The sequence below is a fragment of the Lingula anatina genome, chromosome 1 (assembly GCF_051362555.1).
Source record: "Lingula anatina isolate TDL-2025a chromosome 1, LinAna3.0, whole genome shotgun sequence".
NCBI lineage: Eukaryota > Metazoa > Brachiopoda > Lingulata > Lingulida > Lingulidae > Lingula > Lingula anatina.
The window spans coordinates 66,932,567-66,954,740 of NC_141767.1; the positions used below are offsets into that span (position 1 = coordinate 66,932,567).

The 22,174-nt window shown below is 34.5% G+C and overlaps 3 protein-coding genes across 12 annotated transcripts in view; 1 reads left to right on the forward strand and 2 right to left on the reverse strand.

Moving 5' to 3' along the window:
- The window catches only part of LOC106169919 (potassium voltage-gated channel subfamily B member 1), a 34,458-nt gene extending 32,619 nt beyond the window's left edge, over positions 1-1,839 (reverse strand). Inside the window, exon 1 of one of the 5 annotated variants that reach the window (XM_087018049.1) lies at positions 1,193-1,839. In XM_087018049.1, the coding sequence (XP_086874175.1) occupies positions 1,193-1,251 (59 nt within the window). In that variant the 5' untranslated portion in view covers positions 1,252-1,839. The remainder of the gene's footprint in view (positions 1-1,192) is intronic. The other 4 variants (XM_087018044.1, XM_013549590.3, XM_013549605.3 and 1 more) reach the window with 4 other exon arrangements.
- A 2,453-nt stretch (positions 1,840-4,292) lies between these two features.
- Positions 4,293-12,610, reverse strand: LOC106169388 (sodium-dependent lysophosphatidylcholine symporter 1). Of its 4 annotated transcripts, none has more exons than XM_087018236.1 (15): positions 12,500-12,610; positions 11,914-11,974; positions 11,228-11,377; positions 10,724-10,845; positions 10,131-10,257; positions 9,805-9,883; positions 9,152-9,279; positions 8,705-8,795; positions 7,862-7,974; positions 7,411-7,494; positions 7,086-7,169; positions 6,554-6,681; positions 6,102-6,239; positions 5,300-5,464; positions 4,293-4,919 (listed from the first exon to the last, which is right to left on the reverse strand). In XM_087018236.1, exons 2-15 carry the CDS (start codon positions 11,944-11,946, stop codon positions 4,835-4,837), a joined length of 1,527 nt encoding a protein of 508 aa, XP_086874362.1. In that variant the 5' UTR covers positions 11,947-11,974; positions 12,500-12,610; the 3' UTR covers positions 4,293-4,834. The 4 variants fall into 4 exon arrangements, with proteins under 4 accessions (XP_086874362.1, XP_086874369.1, XP_013404299.2 ...); XM_087018243.1 differs by lacking the exon at positions 12,500-12,610 and adding an exon at positions 12,276-12,294; XM_013548845.2 differs by lacking the exon at positions 12,500-12,610 and having other exon boundaries at positions 11,914-12,190.
- On the forward strand, positions 12,257-21,712 carry LOC106169480 (mitochondrial enolase superfamily member 1-like). Of its 3 annotated transcripts, none has more exons than XM_087018305.1 (16): positions 12,263-12,464; positions 13,099-13,201; positions 13,454-13,569; positions 13,862-13,948; positions 14,546-14,572; positions 14,774-14,814; positions 15,478-15,509; positions 15,659-15,697; positions 16,024-16,106; positions 16,280-16,314; positions 16,457-16,544; positions 18,564-18,698; positions 19,197-19,368; positions 19,565-19,664; positions 19,803-19,884; positions 20,076-21,712. In XM_087018305.1, the coding sequence occupies exons 1-16, from the start codon at positions 12,384-12,386 to the stop codon at positions 20,091-20,093; spliced, it is 1,239 nt and encodes a 412-aa protein (XP_086874431.1). In that variant the 5' UTR covers positions 12,263-12,383; the 3' UTR covers positions 20,094-21,712. The 3 variants fall into 3 exon arrangements, 2 of the variants coding, with proteins under 2 accessions (XP_086874431.1, XP_013404400.2); XM_013548946.2 differs by having other exon boundaries at positions 12,268-12,464; positions 20,069-21,712; XR_015335555.1 differs by lacking the exon at positions 19,565-19,664 and having other exon boundaries at positions 12,257-12,464; positions 20,069-20,161.
- Positions 21,713-22,174: the final 462 nt, after the last annotated feature.

Sequence of the window (22,174 nt, forward strand, 5' to 3'; positions counted from 1 at the left end):
GTTTTTAACATGATCATCATCGGCATCGTTACCATACACTTTCAAGGAAATAACAAAAGTGGTTTAATGAATGCCCTTTTCACAAATATAAGACATTTCTCCTTTGCTGCGTGAGGAGGTGGAAAGCCACCTCACCACGTTGGATATATTACCCTACATTTTTTGCAACTTTTAGTACATTAACGTTGTCTTTGGTGTTAATATTGTAATGAATTTTTGATGTGTTTACGCGAAATGGGCAATAATGATGTGGAATATACAAAGCAAAATTGCAAATACAAAATGTCACAGTAAAAAGGTGGTGTAGAGATTTTGAATTAAGTGAATATTTAAAACAGCGCATGTGTCATCAGTTATGGCGTAGACATTTTCCTATTCTCTAACATACATAAATGATAGTTAATGTCTTTTTTACGCGATAAAAGTATGTAAACATGGCCATGTAGAAGTGCCCGGGGACACGTGTGCGTCAATAGACCGACAAGCAGCCAGATATTACGGCTTAAAATTGAATCAGTGAAGGATATTACCTTCATGGTGCCATTTTCCATGGAACCCAAAAGGAGATAACGACTTCGTTACGTTAAAGAATATAGTCCTACGACTTCGTTACGTTAAAGAATATAGTCCTACGATTTATCATGTATTCAGTTTAATTAGTTTAGCATGTATTCAGTTGAATAGTAATGTAAAATTTTACGCTCGTTATACTTAGAGGAAAGGATCTAGAACCCGAGATATCATTAACTATGCGTGTCTGTCGTACAAAGACTAAGATAACGGTTTCGTCAAGATTTAGTTAGGTTAAGCGGCTGTCACAGTGGCAGTTCACAGTGAGAAAGCTCAAATTTTGACTGATTACTAGATATATGGATTTCTTCTTCTAATGCTCGATACGATGTGCAATCTGGGAATCATTTTCAATTCCCTATTGACATCATGCTATATTTCATTTGAACGATGTCTTACTTAGACATTTAATAAAACGTGTTTTGTTGTCCTTTACCAGAACACGTCTTCAGAAACTGTAATTTTGCTTTCGAATCATTAGAAAAGCAGACGATTTGGCCATCATCACGTCTCACCTGCGTATAGGAACGCTGCATTTTTGTCTTAAATTTTGAAACTATTATGGCGATAGAAAGGGCTTTGAAAACACCAGAAACCTAAAATCAATGAAAACCATACTTACTCTGTCAACGACGACCTCTGGATGGCAGACGATGCTACCAAGTTAGCTTGAAACATCATTTTCCGCTCAAAGTCTCCGGTAATATTGGTTTGACTGTCAGGGCAATATATATCGTCGCCGAGGCAAACAGCACAGCAACTAACTAATATTATTACTGCTCTGCCGATGTCAAGCACGATGTCCTGTTTACAATTGCTTTCCGCGCAATATTAATGCACATAATATTATGTAGAAATGATTGTCGGAATAGCCCATACACGGATATTGGATCTTCTGCTGAACAACTGGAGGTCCGGAAACATATAGACATTTCTCCTTGAACAACCTCGCTGTATTATGCGTTAGGCAATGTTAAATGCTAAGTGGACCGGTAAAGTCCGATTGTGCACCGACATGGGTTTCGTTTAGGCACTGTCAACACCAACCCGAGTTGTACAATGTCTCTGAATCAGCTCCATAGCCACGCACAATTTGACGCGAGTGCGAAATTAATTGATCGCTCTCAATCTGCAGATGTCATCTCATGAAATCAGCGAGTCGCGGTGCTGTACGTAGCACGAGGCGCTTTGTCTTCTTCGTGTGGTGCATTGGCTGGCTCAGTTAATGCGTCATGGCTTCATTCCCTGTGCATTTGGCATATAAACCTTTCAGAAGCGTCTGAGACCTCGTGATTTTTCCATGTGATCTCCCAGAGCGCTGTGCCTAATCATGCAGCAGCGATGCTTCCAGCGATAAGATCTCTTGCTAGTAGGCTCACGGGTCAGAAACCGCCCATTATGGCACCGACACTTCATCATTATGATTTCTGCGTCATGTTTACCCTTGTTCCTGATTTTCATATGAAGATTCGCAGTAATGTTTAGAAGTCTTTGTTCGCTTTCGCTTGCCTGAAAACAAACTAGAAAAAGAGAATACTATAGATTGTCTAAGAAAAAGCCATGTACTCCAAACATTAATTTCACCGCGCGGCGTACATCAAGGAATAAACGATCGATTAGCATAAACCCGTAATAAACGGAACACTTGATAATTAATTGCAATCGCAGTATATGGATATGGGCAGATAACTCACGGTATGGCGTTTAGACTTCATTATACTTTACATTGATTGGGTAGGTATATTCTGGGTTGACACATCTAATGTCTGATAAGTGCCAAATGTTTCGAGTGGGAGCGTTATAAAATTGCCAACAATCAATCTTCAGGCACGTTTCTGCACAGTTTCCTCCAAGGGACTCGGTATTATGTGTGATAAAAAAAAAGCAATAGATGAGACTGCCGTATAAATCTACATCTTGTAGATTTCTTCATTTTATTTCGACTGTTACCGCGATTTCATCACGATTATCTCATTGTTCCATCTCGTATCGATTTCATTTAGAACATCTCATTTCCAATGGAGCCTACTTTTATGATATTCTGTTCTTCATTTACAGACAAAATTACGAGGCACCGTCTAATCTGGCTATTTAATAAAAATGCCATGCTAATCAGAAACCGGAAATTTTAGGTTCTAGGAAATATCTTATTGTTAACGAACTCGCATACAAGTAGTTCAGGTTGGTGGGAGCCCATATTACAAAATACCATCTACACGATTTGTTGGAGAAAAGGACTATAGGGCACTATAGGAGTACTTCATATTCAATTGGCCATAAGATTATCAAGCTGCACGCTTGGCTAACATAAACAGCAAAATATTAATTATAAATAACAAAATAAAATAAAATAATGACGACCGTTTTCTCATTTCAATATGTGCTACCAGTGGTTCAATTTAAAATAACAGAACAAATTAAGTACTAAAATGTACGTGAGCACGTAGATGGATCCTTGGGTACACTTAGTAGTAAGGTCTCAAAAAATCAAGAAATTGCAAAAATATGATTTTCACTTTTTATTCAATTTTCTCTTTTTACAATAATAATACACTGCAGACATCAATTGTAACTCAAATTAGGTAGATATGTGGCTTGGCGAATAGTCTCCGAAGAAAAATGATCGACAACCATCACTGTGACTCGGATATAAATCTACTTGTTTTTTCATTTGCCGCATAGATAACCACTAAATACACATTTGAACTTTGAAATATTCGTGATGATCTTTACGTTGTACACAATTTATTGGTCTTATCTGTTAGATCACATCTTCTGTTCTTTTGTTACTGCAGATGCCATTTCAAGAACTTTTTAAAGCACTACATATTAGCGTATGTACATATAGCCATCACCTGCGGCTGTCCGGCAGCCATGCACGTTTCATTTAAGCACTAAAACTGGAGAGCAATGTTTCCGTCTTTCTTCAAACCCATGGTGGTTAAACATGTTGAAAGGCATGCCAAGTTCGAAACTAAGCATACACAATGTAATCCAATAATCCTTACATATGGGCGACAAAAAAGGTCCCCTAGATGCTCAGCGCTTGCAAACCAAGAAAATGTTGTTTCTGTGCTTTAGTGACCTTTGTACCTCAAAGACTTCACTTTGGGCTCTTTCAAGTAGAGCTACGAGCGAGAGACCTGTGGATCTACTGAGCCACTTGCCAACCTCCCCTCTGGGTCCTCTGTGCTAACATAGTCGTTCGCAAGCTCATTTTAAAACCACACTGCCTGGTTTTATTTGATCGCTCAAGTATAACTTTGCAGTCACATTGCTTGCGGTGTTTTCACCACCGTGTGGCGAACATCATTGCAGTAGAGGTTCTCAGTGTCCATTCACTTAGGAACGAGATCGAGAAATGTTCAGAAAATTTCTTGATCAGCGAGACAAAATACTGACAATTACTGAGATAATCCCAATACATATACCTTCGCAAATTCTAGCAAGCATCAACCGTTCACAGTTCTCCCTTTGTTATTGTTTTTAAAACGAACGTTAACGATGGAATAACGCTAAATTATCCAATCGAGTTTTTATGGTTAATGAATACAAATATATATATATATATATATATATATATATATATATATATATATATATATATATATCAGTAACAATTTTTGTACTTATGTAAATGGTAACACCTCAAGGCATCGATTTAAGTTGCAGTTTATGAAAATTGGTTATGCTATATAATATACACATAAATATACTACACGTTTTCTTGTATCATGGATTTACTTTCAACTAAAAAAATACGATAAACGAGTTCCGTCTGACTTTCATCTCTATACAATTTTACATAATTGTCACTTAGCACTGTTTAGTCTAGCTCTTTCTCTATAATACTCATTCTGTCATTATTATCTTGGCAAGTTTCATGCATTTTTCCACGCATGTGTTACTCTTGCCGTTCATGTATACGATTCTCTCAACCTTTACCATCCCCCTCTTTTTAGTGAGAAGATCGCCTATTTTCGTTTCTTCATTCGTTGCACTATGATACCAACAATCACTAAAACGTAGTTCAACGCACATATACTGGTACCTGGCATCCACATTTTCCATTCCAATTCATTAAGAAAGTTCACACTACTGACAATGTTTAACAGTTCAATACTGCTTTAATAAGGTGTATTCTATAAACAAATTGATCATCAAGTTTTGATCGTCAAGCTTTGCTATGCAAAAATAAGACAAAAGCAATTCTTCTCAAAATACATCCATTGCTGCCTGAACACAGAGATGTCTATCACGTGGTCTAGCAAGTGTCCTCAATTGACTCATATTTAACATAAGCACCTGACATATCCGCACTGGGAGAAAGACCTTCATTTTGCCTTGCTCTGAAAGCATTAAATAAGTCATTATGTAGTATACACCTACTGGGATTATGCCACAATTACTAATATAAATATTTCAATGGAAATTGAAAAAAAAACTGCAAGGTGTGTGAACTGAAATAGTGAGTTGAAAAACAATTACCAAAAGATCTACCAGTAATGGGACATAATGAATTTTAAACAATACATTTGCATTTGCAAGATTCATATTAAAATTTCATGAACATGATTTTTGAAATTTTGATATGCAAATTAAAATATTTATCAATCTTTAACAAAAAAAAAAAAAAGATAGAAGTATTCTGGAGAACATATCAGTACAAGTTTCCAACTGACAAAGAGTGACAATGACAAATATGCCAAAATAAACCACAAACACTTACAACTGTTCCTTTATGATTTTTCTTCTCTCCTCTGTGATTGGGTATTTCCATAGAAACATCAGACCAATCAGAAGGCACACGATAGGAAAAGGTGCCACCAACATGCGTAGGGCTAATCCCACAGATGGCACTTGATCACACTGCTGGGATTTATAGCCACTTAACCTACAGAAATATTTTTAAAATAATAACATCATGTCAGATTCTTTTCATATTTGAGTATGTGCTCTGGTTTTCTTTGGGTTTTAAAGAATTAGGCTCTATTCCCATAGATTTTAGATCGATCTATCCCCGCGGGGAGTCTCACTAGATTACTTTCAGATAATCTGACTTAAATGTCCCTCCCGCCTACTACAAGCTGTAAGGGGATAATTAACTTTCGTGACCGCCCGGCTGACAGCTATTTAGTGTGAACCCCCAGGGAGTTAGGTTGATCTAAAGTAGGTCGATCTAATCTATGGAAATGGGGTGTTATATAGCCAGTTCACCGGGAAGCTTTGCTTTTTGTTTCAAATAGATACATGTACAAAATTGACTTTTGTCTTGAATTTCACATTCTAATTAACGCACATTAATGGATGGAAATTTTAGTGAAAAAGCAATTTCAAGAAAAAGTAAAAAGATTCTATCCTACAATATTATCTTACTGAAAGGTTTGTATTTTCACTTTCAGATAACTCTTCTAAAAGCAAATTTAAAACTGGCGCATGCCCTCAGTAAAATATTTATAATGAACAAAAGTTCACTATTTGACCAAAAATGACCACAATTAATAAATGATATAAAGAATCAATCCACATACCCTAAAGCCACCTGTGAAAGTCCTACTGACAAACCAACAGCAAACTTATTGAAGAACACATAAAAGGAGTAAAAGATGGCATCCTTCCTGTGGCCTGTTTTCAGCAAGAAATCGTCTAAAACATCTGGGAGCATAGACCTGAAACAATATGTAATATGCAATATGAGACTATGAATGTAATTGTGCACTAGTAGAAAACATTGCAGAAAGATGATCTGATAACTTTTGGGGCATACTTTTGAAAAAAATGCAAATATATTTCTACATATACACTAGTACACATGCATATTCTAAATTGCCAGAAAACCGTATCTTACGGCACTGCTTTCTTAGCTAGTGTCCAAAACATTTCCAAAACATTTCAACTGTAATTTCAAAGTAGTTGATATAACTGTCCTCAATCAATGAAGAGCTGCCATTAAGCCATCATGTCAATGATTGTTACACGTTACCATGGAAGTAAGTAAGCCACAGATATACTGCTCCCTGCTATGGCCATAACAATATAGACCAGCCACACCAGGTCATCATTCTCATTTTGAGGAAAAAACAGCTGGACATAGAAAATAGGGATCATAATCTGTGAAGAGAAAAGGCAATATATATAACATGTAGATGGCACACTTCAGGTTGTTTTAGTGTGTTAAATATTGTTAATTGGTCCATTTCAATTCAGTTCAAAAATTATGCACTAAATTTAATCCAAGTCTTCATTTGAACATGCAGGTAAATGTATGTGTGATATCACTGGGTCTGGGATACACTGTAATAGCAGATTTTTCTCTGCAAATACATGTGAGTAAACCTCACTCTCTCCAAAATAACTTTAAAGTATTATAATGCAAGCTGCTTCGTTTTTGTTTTTGTTAGAATTTCTCTATTTTTTAACATATGCAGTACGTGTTATACAGATAAATCAGATACTTTCAGAAAAACTTTTTTCAAAGTTCGCCACTTTAGTTAAAACAATCATTTTAAACTCACTATCATTCCCCAAGCAAAGGCACTTTTCTTGCCATATTTTTTCAGAAACCACTGCCATAATGGAATACATAATATTGCTGTACCCTGAAAAACATGCAAGGATATATCTTATCATGCAAAATAAATTAAACCAAAATTACCGATTTATTTTAAGAACATATTGAATAAACCCACTACTCCCATGAATATGTTTACAGTTAAGCCTCAAGACTAGTCAAAAGATTTGTGAAATATTATTTATAGTATCTAAGGCAAAAAAAAAAAAAAAAAAAAAAAAAAAAAAAAAAAAAAAAAAAAACATAATTTTATATCTGCCTCCCCTTACCAGTAACAGCAGTATCATAGTATCAAAAGAATCCCCCACATTCAAACTATGTGTCAAGAACAAGGTGAGGTTTCCTTGCACAATCTGAAATTTTCATAAAATTTCTGAAATTATTATAAAATTTCATTTTTAATCATTGTCTAACCACAAAGTTCATAAGCTGATCATTACTAAAGTACAATTTGTTTTTTTTTTACTCAACATAATTCATAATTGGTACAGTATATCTGTATATCTTATAATACTTAGTCCTGTTGGTGTTGATGTTATTTTTACTTATTTTGATTTCCAATGCTAAAGTGTACATAACATAATTCAAGCTGAAAAGGGTTAGAATTCTTTACTAAGGACAACGTCTTTGTTGAAAACTGATTACAAATCTTCACAATGGACAATATGTCTTTGTTGAAAACCAGTCAGAATTTATATGGTTTGTGTACCAGGGTCTTACCTGTATAGCTAATGACACAAACATGAAGGCAAGTGTCAGCTTTACGTAAGGGCCATGGGTGAATACCACTTTGTAGCTTACACAGAAAGATTCATGGTCATCATGTTGATAATCTGAAACATTATACTTTACAATGAGTTGCATTGTGTTCAATATTAAAAAAAAACAGAAATTCAAGCTCAATAGCACTGCATGTACACTGATATGCATCCCTTTGAAGTATGGGTTTTCAGAAAAGTGATAAAACAGGAGAAGATAGAAATATAATGGAATTATGCAAACACTGTACCAGGTACCTAAGGGCCCATTCCCAATGAAACGATCATTCTACGTCGATCAATCCAACTCTGTTGGGATTCTAGCTGAATGCAATCAGATTAACAGATTAACATGCCTCCTCTTGGCGCCGAGTAGATTACAGAAAAGTTGGTGAGTATATCAGTATCTTGGAAACAGAGTTCGATCGATCTATATAGAATAACATAACAAAAGTCAGTGATACTTAGTGAGTAATCTGATGGTCCAATATGTACAATCATGCAGTTATATTGCCTATGTGTGCCAATTTATTTTTACCCTATAGGATTTCTTTTTATTGACATGCCTTATTTCATTAAAAATAGTTTGTGGGAAAAAAGTGCAAATATAAAATACATAGTATTGTTCTTTGATGATATCTCATATTTCTCAGACCCATATAATCATTTTTTTCAGCCAAAACTTTGTAATATTTAACTTCCATCACATTACATATGGGACTCCAGAATTTATCTTAATTTCTAGTCTCTAATTTTGTGGTTGTACAAGCAAAAGAATCACTGACAAAGCAACTAGCACACAAACCTCTATTTTCATGAACTCCACACACCGTAAAAAGCACACACAGTAAGTAAATCCCAGCCAGAATACCAGTGGAGAGCAAGTAAATAAATTTCTGCAAATAAAGCAGGCATTAAAAGCTCTCCAACCTAGGCTAATTTCAAGCTACATGCAAGGTTTTCAAACTTTTCCTAAGTTTAAAAGAAAAATTCAGAAACATTTACAGCCAATGAGACAATTAAAAGAATACTGAAAAGTCTCTATTATAATGCCGCATCTGCACAGTGCATTTAAAGACATTCTGTTTCATTTTATTTGTACTTTCCCATCTGATATATTACTTTAATAGCTCACACAATTAAGTATGAAGACAGTTAATATGAGCACTCAAAATTTAAAACTTTCCAAATAAAGTACAGGTAACATCCACACAATACAGATATACATATATATATATCTGCCTATTATCACCTGATTCTCAATATTCTCTTTACAGGGTTTGTTTTGTCCCTCTCCACAAGAACTTTCCCTGTAGATGTTAATGAGTGGTGCCTGCACCCCCACAGCCAATACAACCCCAACTATCTCAAACAACATGCCTAGAAAACAAGTAAACATCTCTTATAATTATTCATAACAGTAAAGGCAAATGATGTGCTTAATTATAAAACAATTTTCACTTCTGTACCATTTTCATTACAAAAAAATAAATATAAATAAATAAAATACAAATAAATAAATAAATAAATAAATGAAAAAATAAATAATAATAAACGAAGAGCAACAACAAAAATAATAACAGCAATATAAAAATAAAGTACAGCCTTTAAAATTAAATGGAATCCATAAAGGTTACATGACACTATAAGCAAACCTTTCAGGGGCGGATTGAGGCCGTCTTCAGGGTCTTCCAAAAGACGGACAGATTTTAAAGTTTACATTGACGGGTATCTAATTTTTTCTGTCGGGAGGCGGTCAAAAATGGAGGATGGAGCAACAAAGATAATTTGGAAAACTGTCAGAAAATATCTCTGGATCCGCCCCTGCCTTTGGTATTGTGAGGAATAGAAATAGAAGAATTGAATAAAACAGTGTTATTTAGAGAAGCCATCACACAAACTTACGAAAAGAAGTGGCAGAATCTCTTTCTTTTTGATCATCTGTCAGGTACATGGTAAGTGAACTGTATGGCACATGAAGACACTGTAACATATTTTATGTCATGCACAAGCCCAAAATTCCAACATGCCAAATACCATAACTGTTAGGCAAAATATGTTATCCAAAATCTTCAAAAAATAATACAGTAATAATTAAACCAATTCCTAAAGGTTTGGAAAAAGCAATAACTATGATACTGACATTATTTTAACTGAAAACAAAATTTAGGAATATTTCAAAAGTGTAAAGAAGAAAAATAGTTTAATTATGGAGAAATTAAAAAACTTACTGTCAATAATGTTTGGAACAGACAATAGAGAGCCAGGTAGTATCCTATTTTAGCCCCACGGGAGACATCTGGGACATACCAGAGGAAAAAATAGGCTACACAGGCAAATGGAGTTGAAGTAAATATCCTGTTATAAATAGAAAAGAAACAATAAATAACATCTTAGAACTGCAAGACTAACATTTACCATTGTGTAATTGATGTTTCTACATCAACTTCTCTTTTCAGTCTTCTATTCACAATATTTCTCAAATGACATAATTACATTTTTTTAAATTAAAATTTCTTGTTAAATTTAATTATTTTCTAGGACAAATATTTCTATTACATAAATAACATAATATAATTCAAAGTGATATAAACCAGTTTTTGATAAGATGATAATAACTGCAAAATCAAATTATCTTTAGTAACTTGTACTGTACAATGCACTTTGAATATTACAATGACATCAGTGTTTGGACTTTATAACATAAGCAGATATCAAAATAAAAAGACAAGACTTTGAAAGGTCTTTATGCTAGTTTATATAGCAATGAATGACTGATCCATATTGGCACATCATCAAAAATTGAATCACTTTAAAGACTTACCAGGGTTTGAGCTTGCCAAACCTTGTTCTTGTTTTATTAACAAAATATCCTATAACTGGATCAGTAATGGCATCCCATCCTTTTCCAACAAACACTACCACAGAGACATCGTACGCCTCTAGCTGGAGAAATACAGGAAACAACAATGGTAATGTCTTTATTGGAATTCAACTGGTGTTAGAAATTTTATCTCCAACTTTTTTTTCGATATTATTCCTATTTGCTGATGCTTACAACAGGGGCAGATTCAGGCCGTCTTCTGGGTCTTCCGGAAGACGGTCAGATTTTCAATTTTTCATTGATGGGTATCTAATTTTTTCTGTCGGAAGACGGTCAAAAATGGAGGCTGGATCAACAAAGATAATTTGGAAGACTGTCAGAAAAAATCTCTGGATTCGCCCCTGTACAAGTAGAAGAAATGTTTGAATACCAATGAATGAAAATGCAAATTCATCTGTCAACATTTATAAGGGCAATTTCACAGTCAAACAAAATACAACTCACTTGTGCAACTTCTAGCAGGAAGACAGAGAAGAAGAATGCAATGGCAGTGCCAGTCATCTGGTAAGGAATTCCACCCAAAGCAAAGAATAACTTCACATGCCACTTAAGTCTATGGGGCCAATTGTGGATTTCTGTGAGAGGGACTTTCCCCTGGAAAATATTTTCTTTAAATCTAAGTGAAAAAAAAAACAACAGATCTTTTTACATTTAAGGGTTTAAAAAATGGAAAAGGGTAAAAATGTGTATTTGAAATACTGCAAAAACTGAAAATACACACCAAAAACAGAATCATTGAGTAATGATGTTAAACTTAGTGTTTATCTTAAAAAAACATTTTAAAAATGTTTCGAGAACTTGTCTCAGTTTTATTATTTAGAAACGTCTAATAATCAGGAAGTGTAAATTACAGATATTCACTCAAAGAATCACTGACAATGACACAGTGTTGACCTCACCACGCCAGATAATTTAAATTTTCTGTGTCTAGCTCTTTTTTTTTTTTCAAATATTCTAGGTGTTTTTTGTGAAAAGAAAATGAAAATCACAGGTAAACAGATCGAATCATGCGTTCATTGCCGATATTAACATGTACATAACCTCGTTCTTTTCTTCTTATCATTGTTTAATAATAATATGCAACGGTTATAAGAAATTACGTGAAATTTTCAATACGTATAAATTCTTACCGTTTCGCGTAAATCACTGTGAGCATCTGCCATGCCGGTTATATTTTGCAGGAATCAATGTCTGTCAAAAGAAGTTGCTGTCTTAAGAGCAGCCTGTACTAGATGTATACATCACCACTTGACCAACTTAAAGTTTGAGTTCACAGAGCAATGTTTACCCCTTACTGATACAAAGAGCGACCTAGATAGTACAAAATGACCCTATATTCTGAATCTCCCACCTGATCATGTGGAAGTTAACACTGTCTCGTGACACGATTACGACATTCTATATCCAGACAAATAAAAGAAGACAGAGACTAAATAATGGTCCTATTGTGTAAATTAATATATAACGACATTTTACTGCACAGTTTGCTCACACAAATCATGACAGCTATTGTTTGCTGCTCGCTGATGCTTGTATCATGTAAATTGAATGTCGCAATATAGCGTCAACTTCAGGCTGCTGTTGTCTGCTATTTTTGAACATGGCTGTGAAGATAACAGGCATCACTGCGCGTGACATACGCTTTCCAACGTCCCTCGAGGGAGATGGTTCTGATGCTATCGTGAGAACATTTATATCATGTTGGCACTTTCTTACCTAGGCTTATAAATCAAGAAGCACCTTGCTTGCTGGTGGTGGTGGTGGTTGTGAGCTGTAAAGCTTGCAAGAAATGCATCCTTGCGTCTGCTGCGCGGGGAGGGGTTTGTGTGTGTGTTTGTGTGTTGGGGGGGGGGGGGGGGGGTTAAAAATTGAAAATTTTCTCATAAATGAACCATTGTAATAGACTTTATATCTGTGTATGTTGGTTGGTTGGAAGATTTTGGTGGGTGGGGGAAAACATGTACATTTACATTGTATTTGTTCAATCATAAAGTTCAGATTTTTTGTTAAAAATGAGTTACTCCTTCAATCAAAACTTTACATATGCTCATAGCATAATTGTAAAATAATTAGTAGAACTGCTAGTTTTTATGACAGCATCTGCTTGTACTAGATGGGATCATACATGTACACAGTACTACATGTAGTACATGTACATGTATATCATTAAAACCATGTTGACGACAAATACAGGTATTTTTATGTTCCAAATTTACTGTAAGTGTACTTGAAACAAATGTAGCTTTTTATTATTCAATGTATATGAAAAATGCTCATTGTTCTTTTTATGTTACAATGTATATATTTTCTTACAGCATACTGATCCTGATTATTCCTGTGCCTATATCACCCTCACCACAAGTACAGAGGCCAAAGGCTTTGGTCACACCTTCACCATTGGAAGGGGAACAGAAATTGGTGAGATGAGAACTAGATGTGGCACAAAAATGGCTGAAAAGAAAAATTAAATATTTGAATAATATTACATATATTTTATTGGCTTATTTTGTATAATATCCCTTTTGTATTGTCCAGGTAACATATTTATTTACCTGTATCCATTCACTTAAGGCTGCATGGTTATTCAGAATACAGTTATACTTAGTGTGTAAAAGAATAATGTAAAAACATATGTCTGTTCTGATTTATTTAATTATCTTGAAATTACAGTCTGTGAAGCTGCTCATGCTCTTGGTGAATTTGTGGTAGGCAAGCACCTGCAGGAGATCACTGCAGACTTTGCTGGGTTCTGGAGAGCCCTGGCCAATGACTCACAGCTAAGATGGGTAATATGATGGTCATTCTTAGTACAATCAAAATGTGTCCCCCAAGCCATATTCAAAAGGCGCCTGCACTGGTACAAGTGTAGTATAAAAGCATTTATAACAGTTGACATGTCCCATGTACAGAAGCACGTGTGTGTGTGTGTGTGTGTGTGTGTGTGTGTGTGTGTGTGTTTTGTCGGATAGGGGGTGATACTCATATACAACAACATATTATGTTAACAAAACATCAAGGCTGTTGCAAATATCCATATAAAGTCAAAATGCATTATGCCATTATACCACTATATTTCAGCTGGGACCAGAGAAAGGTGTGGTTCATCTTGCAACATGTGCCATTGTCAATGCTGTGTGGGATCTGTGGGCTAAGGTAGAAAGAAAGGTAAGCATGTTACCCCATAAGTTACAATGCTGTGTGGGATCTGTGGGCTAAGATAGAAGGAAAGGTAAGCATGTCACCCCATAAGTTACAATGCTGTGTGGGATCTGTGGGCTTAGGTGGAAGAAAGATAAGCAAATGCTACCCTTAAAGTTACAATGTGATGGACAAACCAAACTGTTCAGTCAAAGCTTAACTTTTCTAGCAGCAGTATGTATGATTAACATTGAAATTTTAAAGACTTCCATGCCAGGATATTTCTGCCAAAACTATTCAACGATTCTTCCTGGGCTAAACTGCATCCCCCCAGACTTACCAACCTTTTAAAACCTTTCAATTGTCCTCATGAAAGTTCACCAAAAAGCAATCCTTGCGTAGAATGTGTTTAAAATCCTGGCTTGCATCACTTTAAGTTTGCAATATCACCAACAGTGTTACATTCAAAATATTCTAGGACTTATTTTATGAAGTGATAAATCTAAAGTAAAGCCAGGTATAATAAAAAAATTGAATAAAAATCTTTGGGTGTATTCAACATTTTTTGAGAAAACTGGTATACACTATTAGAAACTTGATCTAAGTTAATTTTTTTCTTTGCAGCCCTTATGGAAGTTATTAGCAGACATGGTATGTAGATAGATTTCATAGAACATATCTTGTTTGTTGGTTTATGAAATTGAAACAGTATGGTCATTTTGACATTAAGATTTGGATATTCTCATAAAAACTAACACTTAGTAAAATAGAAATGAAATACACAAAGAAAATGATTTCAAAATTAATTGAATAATAATTTTGAAATCATTTTTTTTTATTCCTTTTTTTCAGACACCTGAAGAATTAGTTTCAGTGATAGATTTTCGATACATGTAAGTTGTACATGAGTTGAAAAGATCATGTAAAACTAAATGGTATGTTGTGTTTCTCATTTGTCTTTAAATGTGAATCAGTATAGTTCTTTTTCTTAGTGTATTTTCCTTGCTGGATGTTTTAAACTTAAACTTAAGAAGTAATTATGTGCCTATGCTTTAATGATGTGGATGTGTGTTTTTTTTATTGCTGAGTGCTAAGTAACTAGATGTTTTTAACTTTTAAGGGCAGTAAGAGGTTTTTAAATGTTTTACCCTTTAACTGTTTGTTGTTTTAACTTTAAAATTTAATTCTAATTATTTTTTTCATAAACTGTCTGTAATCCATTTATATTCACATCTCAAACTTGGTGGCCTTTATTATTATTATTATTATTATCATTATTATTATTATTATTATTATTATTATTATTACCAGGGTTTTTTTACTTTTATTATTATTTTATTATTTTACTTTTATATCATTTTCAAGAGCTTGGACAGAAAAGAAATTCTGATGTACTGGTATATTTTGCATTTATGTGTTAGCTGAATAATAATAATAATAATAATAATAATAATAATAATAATAATAATAATAATTATAAATGTTATTGTTATATTAGCTGCTGTGTTATATTTGAGTTTATCACTATATTTATGATGTCTGAATTGCAATTTCAGATCAGATTTGCTGACCCGAGAGGAAGCCCTTGGTATGATTTTTGTTTTGCTTGCCCATACATTGCAATTTAAAAAATTGTGTTTTTAAAAGATTTTTAAGAGTGCCATATACATATATGTATTTTTTTAAAACAGTCTTCCTTTGTTTGATGTATGTGTTAAAAATGTCATGTCTTTGCAGAGATATTGAAGAAAGGCCAAGATGGCAAAAAAGAAAGAGGTAATGTAAGAGTTGAAGAATTACGTGTAGTGTTGCATGTGTACATTTTTTGTTGAAATTGAAGATTTTAAGGTTTAAGATTAATCTGTATCAGCTCACTTTATTTTTTATAGGTTTACTACCCCCCCTTATGAAGATATCTGTATATATATAAACCACACATCTTTTACTGTTTAATATCTGTTAGTTTGTCTTAAATTAGACCAATTGTTCCTCTGCTTCGTTAGCCTGCTCATCTTTTTGAATTTCTGATGATAATATTTAGTGTAATTTGAATGAAGGAGAGACTAAAAAGAAAGGGTTATTTTCTTTTGATGTTGTTTTAGAAGCAGAGCTGATATCTAAGGGATACCCTGCTTACATCACCTCTGCTGGATGGTCTGGTTATGATGAACAAAAAACTAGACAGGTAGAAATGGATATCAGTGTTTGTGAATAAAATGTTAGTATTGCATTTCAATATTGCACAATTATGAAAGCAGGAGTATTTTATATGAATCAGAGTTTGTTTTGATTGTAAGTTTTGATATTGTATAAAATGTGAAGAAAATATTTTATGTGAAGAAAATTTTTTATTTGTAGAAATGCAAAGAGGCCCTTGCAAAAGGATTTGTCAGGTAAGAAAATTCATTACACTATTGTACTATTTTATAAGATATATCTCAACAGACATTATCTTGAAAAAATGTACATGTATATGTGAACAATCATTCTGTCTCCTCACAACTAATTTTAAGTGGAATAATTTTTCACCTGTAGATTCAAGGCCAAAGTTGGCACTGGAATTGAGGCTGACAGAAGGAGATTGGCTGTGATGAGAGAAGAGATAGGATATGACAAGTTACTTGTGAGTAAAATCCACAAAATGAAACTACAGTTTAGATTTTTCTCATTAGTAATGTTGTTGATTGCTATGAAATAATGAAGCAAAATCAGAGGTAGTCAAATTAAATAAAAAATGCCAAGTGATATAAAAAGGAAGACAATTATGGATCATGTTTCAGATCAATACTTACTGTAATAAAATAGTGAAAGATTGATTTTTCTTGAATTAAATTACCAATATCTTGGTGTAAAAGTTAAGATTTTGCTTGCAGGGATTTCACTGTCCCTGATGAGGACGTTTTTATTTCTTGTGTGCCATTTCAATCTCTCTTCCAGCTCTCTTAATTTTGTCATTAAGTTTTCCCTTTGCTTCACTGTTTGTTTGCACTTCTGTTTCTAGCCGTTCAATCCGCTGTGTTAGTTGATCAAATTTTCAGGCCTACCCAACTACCAGACTCAGCACCGAATGATCCTGAATTCACCGGTAGATCAGACCACGCTACCCGTTTTCAAGGTGTGTGTCAGATCGCATTACACAGTATCATACCCTGAACAAATTTTGAGTGGTGATGCAATGCTTCTCAACATTGCGTACTAGGCAAGAGCGGTGTCGTGTCTGATACTGTGATCTGACACACATTGAAAATGGGTAGTGTGGTCTGATCTACCGGTGAATTCAGCATCATTCGGTGCCAAGTCTGGTAGTTGGGTAGGCCTGATTTTGGCTGATATTTCTCCTCGAGATCTTCCATCCTTTCTCCTTTTTCATTGTCGTCTGCATCATCTCTTTCCTTATCATACCCATTCAGAATGCTCTTGACTATTAAAGTATATTAAGTTTTTCTAGTTTCTGTTCTTTAATTTTCTTTAATTCACTTTTCACATCTTAAATGTCTTCTTATTAACTGAATATTTTCAGCAATGTCACTTGAGTATATCTCCTCTACACCCTCCTCTTGTTCCTCCATAGGTCTATTCTTACTAGCTGATCTTTTACATTTAATGGACACCATATTAAATTCAGTTATTTCATTGCTTACGTAGTTCCTTTATCCCAGGGTGTTCAGACCAGGTAGCCAGTTTCTGTCATGTCAAATGCACTGTACAGGTACAGGTGAGTACTAGTACTCAGTGTAAATTTACCTGTATGTGAGTACCCCAAGGTAGATGACTATTTTAATATTTTAATATTATAATGACACTACCATTAAAATGGTAGTGTCATTATAATAAGTTTCCTATTGTCTAGATAGTCTTACTTGATTTCTTGAGAAGTCTTTGTGGCCATTATATCATAGTCCATATTCTCAAATCTTGAGGAGAAAGGAGTTATTGAAAAATGCATTTTCTCTCAATACATCTACTCTTCTGGTTGTTTGTTGTTTCTCCTTGGTCACAACTATCTTATCAACTTGCCAGTCCACTACAATTCTCAAAAACAAGATTCATGTCCTACAAGAGAGTACTTTATATACAGGCTTAAGAAAACAGTACGATACCAAACATACAATGACCATAACAGATGCTATACTTAATTGCAAAACAGTGACTTTATAATAAGATTGGCAGCTTACTTATATCATTGTAACAAAATGAGAAAATGATATAACAAGACCATTGAATCAGTGGACTTAATGTATATCTTTACTTTCATATTTATATTAAGAACATTTGTTACTTTTATTGCATTTTCATCCTATAAAATAATGTGTTGAACTATGTACTCTGGGTCTGAAGGCCTAAAATATGAAATAGATAAAACTTGAAAAAATAAAAAAAATCTTGAACACTTGTATAAAAGTAAAGACAAATTTGCATGGTTTAAAAGTAAGTTTTTTACTGACATACAGTGTACATGCAGGCTGGTTTCACACATTTTATGTGTCGTACATGTACCGGTGCCTTTTACAAAGTACAATGAAACATAATATTGTTGTGGAAGAGGGTCAGGTATAAAGAGTGTTGCTTTGTGAAGTTTGAGAAAAACATTTCATGCTCCATTGAGGTTTTCCTTTTACTTTGCTGTTTTCTATGATGTCAGATGACGGATGCCAATCAGCGTTGGGATGTGTCTGAGGCTATTGATTGGATGAAGCAACTCACAGAATTCAAGCCTTTGTGGATAGAAGAGCCCACCAGTCCTGATGATGTTCTGGGACATGCTACCATTGCCAAGGTGAATTGTCACTCTCAGACTGCTTCACCACATTTACTTGTGTGAATTATACTAAGAAGATTTGCCTGCTGTATATTCCATTAGAACACTACCAGTACATGTACATGTATATAGGGTGCAGTACTGGGGGTAGAGTACTAGTATATTTGTGAGGCACAGTATATTACAGACATAGGGAAACTGCCTGTCTGATTGGTTATACCCCCCTGAAAAGTCAGAGGACTGGCAAGATTTTGGATAATGCAGGTCCTCTAGACCAGCAAGGTTTATGTGAAAAGACAATTCATAAAATGAATTAAATGAAAACATCGACTTACAGACTTGCACCATATATTAGGAGGACCTGCAGATTTCTTTTAGTACCCCGTACCTCCTAAGTTATATTGTAAAGAAGGGGAATCACTATAAGATAAAAAAATTGTGCTGCCTGTTAAGTTTTTTTATGAAAAAATTCAATATTGTGATAAAGAAAGGGAATGTTTACTCTTTCCACCCTAGGCTTTGAAGCCGTACAACATAGCCGTGGCCACAGGGGAGCACTGCCAGAACCGTGTTGTGTTCAAACAGTTGTTCCAGGCAGATTCCATTGCCTACTGCCAGATAGATGGGTGTAGACTGGGGGGTGTCAATGAAGTCCTCGCTGTGTTACTTATGGCAGCAAAATTAAATGGTAAGAATGTAGGATGTGTATAGTTATGTAAAACATTTTCATTTTTCTAGTAATTGTTGGTTCAGTGAAATACATTAAACCATGTGCTCATAGGACTATGTACAGATACACATATGGATGCACTGATGAATTTTGTGTTCTATACCTCCCTGAATCTTTATAGAGTGAATGATGGTCAAAAGTGGTTTTACTTCAGTCCCTGTTTGTCCTCATGCTGGAGGGGTTGGTCTCTGTCAAGTGAATCAGCATTTCTCATACTTTGACTACATCTGTGTTTCAAGGACTTTAGAAAACAGGTTTGTGAATTGTTTGCATACAATTGGAATCAAATGTTTTCTTACATCACTCACATGTGTTCACTAATTTACCTGTCGTTACATTAAACAGATAACAAAGACTGTGGGAAAAATAATGTAATATAATTTTTGTATCAGATTTCTAGAATATGCAGAGCATCTTCATGAGAATTACAAGTTCCCAGTTGAAGTGAAGGGAGGCCACTATGTTTTGCCACAGGTACTGTTACTTTATTTTATATCCAACAGTCTTCCTGTGTACAGATGTGTTTTGTCAGTCATCTAAATAAGTCATTCTTGGTTAAATATGTTTAATTATTTGCATTTCAAAGACCCCTCAAGTCAAAAAAGGAAGACACATGTCAAAACATAAGAAAGGAATGGTATTATTGAACTATTTTCAGATTCCAGGATTTCAGACAGAGATGAGAGAGGCCTCCCTGGACACCCATGAGTATCCCATTGGTCCTGTCTGGCAGAAACTGTTTGCTGAGGGCACATTTAAGCCACCAAAGAAACACTAAAATGCTGCCTCCTCTAGTTTTTTGGTTACAAGTACCAGTTCGACCTGTGCCTATATTTGTTTTAGTACATGTACATTTAAAGGAAGGTATCTGAATTGTTTACATTTGCCAGAATGTGGGTAAATACCTGTGTAGGCATTGTAAATTTTCACTATTTTAAACTGATTTTTTTTATTTTTGAAGGAAGCGTTTAATATTGAAGATAATTAAGTGCCATACATTTGTGAAATGATTACATTAATGGCTAAGGATGGATGCCTTATTACTTATTTAAAATGTGGAATTATATCATTTAGATATACATACTGTACTTCCATCTTTAAAACAAATCTTAGAAACTTAAGAAAGGGAGGTTTTAAAGAGAGAGATATGCAATTGAAACTGAAAACTCAATAGAGGCAAGAATGTTAAATGTGGAATATATTTTTATACACTTTAAGAGTGTGGTAAATTTTATATATTTTCATGATGAATGTAATAAATATAAAGAAGTTTTTGTCCTATAATGGTACCACCAGCTAATGTTTGGTCAGATTCCTTGGGCATCTACATCTACATCCATGTCCACATTAATTCACCTGATCTGTGGCAAATTTTTTAACTCTGTGTATTTTTATGCTTCAGCATTGGTGGCTGTTTTATGCATTTATTTTTAAATAATTAATATTTGATTAATATTAAAACATTAATTTGTGTCTTAGCCACTGTAAGACATGAAGAGTGGCATTTTAATCAAATATCTAGTCTTATGTTACATACATGTACCTATATACTGTACCAGTATAAGCCCTCCAAATCATGTTCAAATCACCCTTCTGATACATCTATTTCTACAACATGATAAATACAGTGCAATTGTTCATCTTTCAAGCACGTGCCAAACTGGTGGTATATACTCATGAGGCTCCCATCGGCACATTAACATCGAGTCAGTATTCATAAGCTATTGATTTACATATATACCTGGGTAAATTAAAAAATTTTAACAGTATATCAGAATAAAGTGAAGCACTATGTTCTATTGACCTGACAGAAAAGTTCAAGTACAAGTACCTGTATATCGAATGTGAACGGATCATGTTCTTGTTGCAGTTAATAGAAAATGAACCAAACTACTTGTCTGTTCAGAACAGAAATTAGATTGGAAAGTCAAAATGACTATCAGTATGTACACAGTGGCGGATTTGGGGGGGGTGGGGGGTCAGGGGGGTCCTGACCCCCCCTTCAATTTTTGAAAACTAATTATCCCCTCTTGAAATTAGAATTTGACCAACTGAATCATAGTTCTAAACCGTACCGAATGGCACCATTCACCCTCTAAAATACCAAAATTTTCCAGGGCATCTGTGGACCCCCCTTCAAAAAATCATGGATCTGCCCCTGGTACATCTGTGTATCGTGTACTTTACGTATTCAACTTGAGTTTATATGTACTGTATAACAAATGACCATCAAGATAGTTGAAAATTCATCTATTACACTGTTTTATTATAAATTTTATTAAATAAATCAATTGTCAGACAATTTTGTTTGCTACGTTTTTAAAGTCAGTCATCAAGAAACGATATGTCCTAAAAGTGGTTGAGCACAATATGGATAGAGTATGATCAAATGCTTCAAAAAATGAAATGCAGAGAAAGACTTTTAACAACTATAAACTGACAAAAAATGGCATTTGTCGGACCAGGGAATTGTATTGATACAATTCCCTGGTGGGACCCATCATGTGAATAATAATGGGTGCAATGCACTCTTACACGGGAAAAGGAAAGAGACAATATAAGAAAGAATATGGTTGGCAGAAAAATTATTGAGAAGCACAGAATGACACGGCATAGGAGGCGTTGGAGGGTAAACCGTTGTGGTCCTTAGGCGGTAAATTACAATAGTAAACGACTAATGAAAACTTGGTATTATTACTGAGAAAAACGTCAATTCCAATAGTCTTATCAATCGGAATTGAGGGGAACGGGAATCCCCGATTTC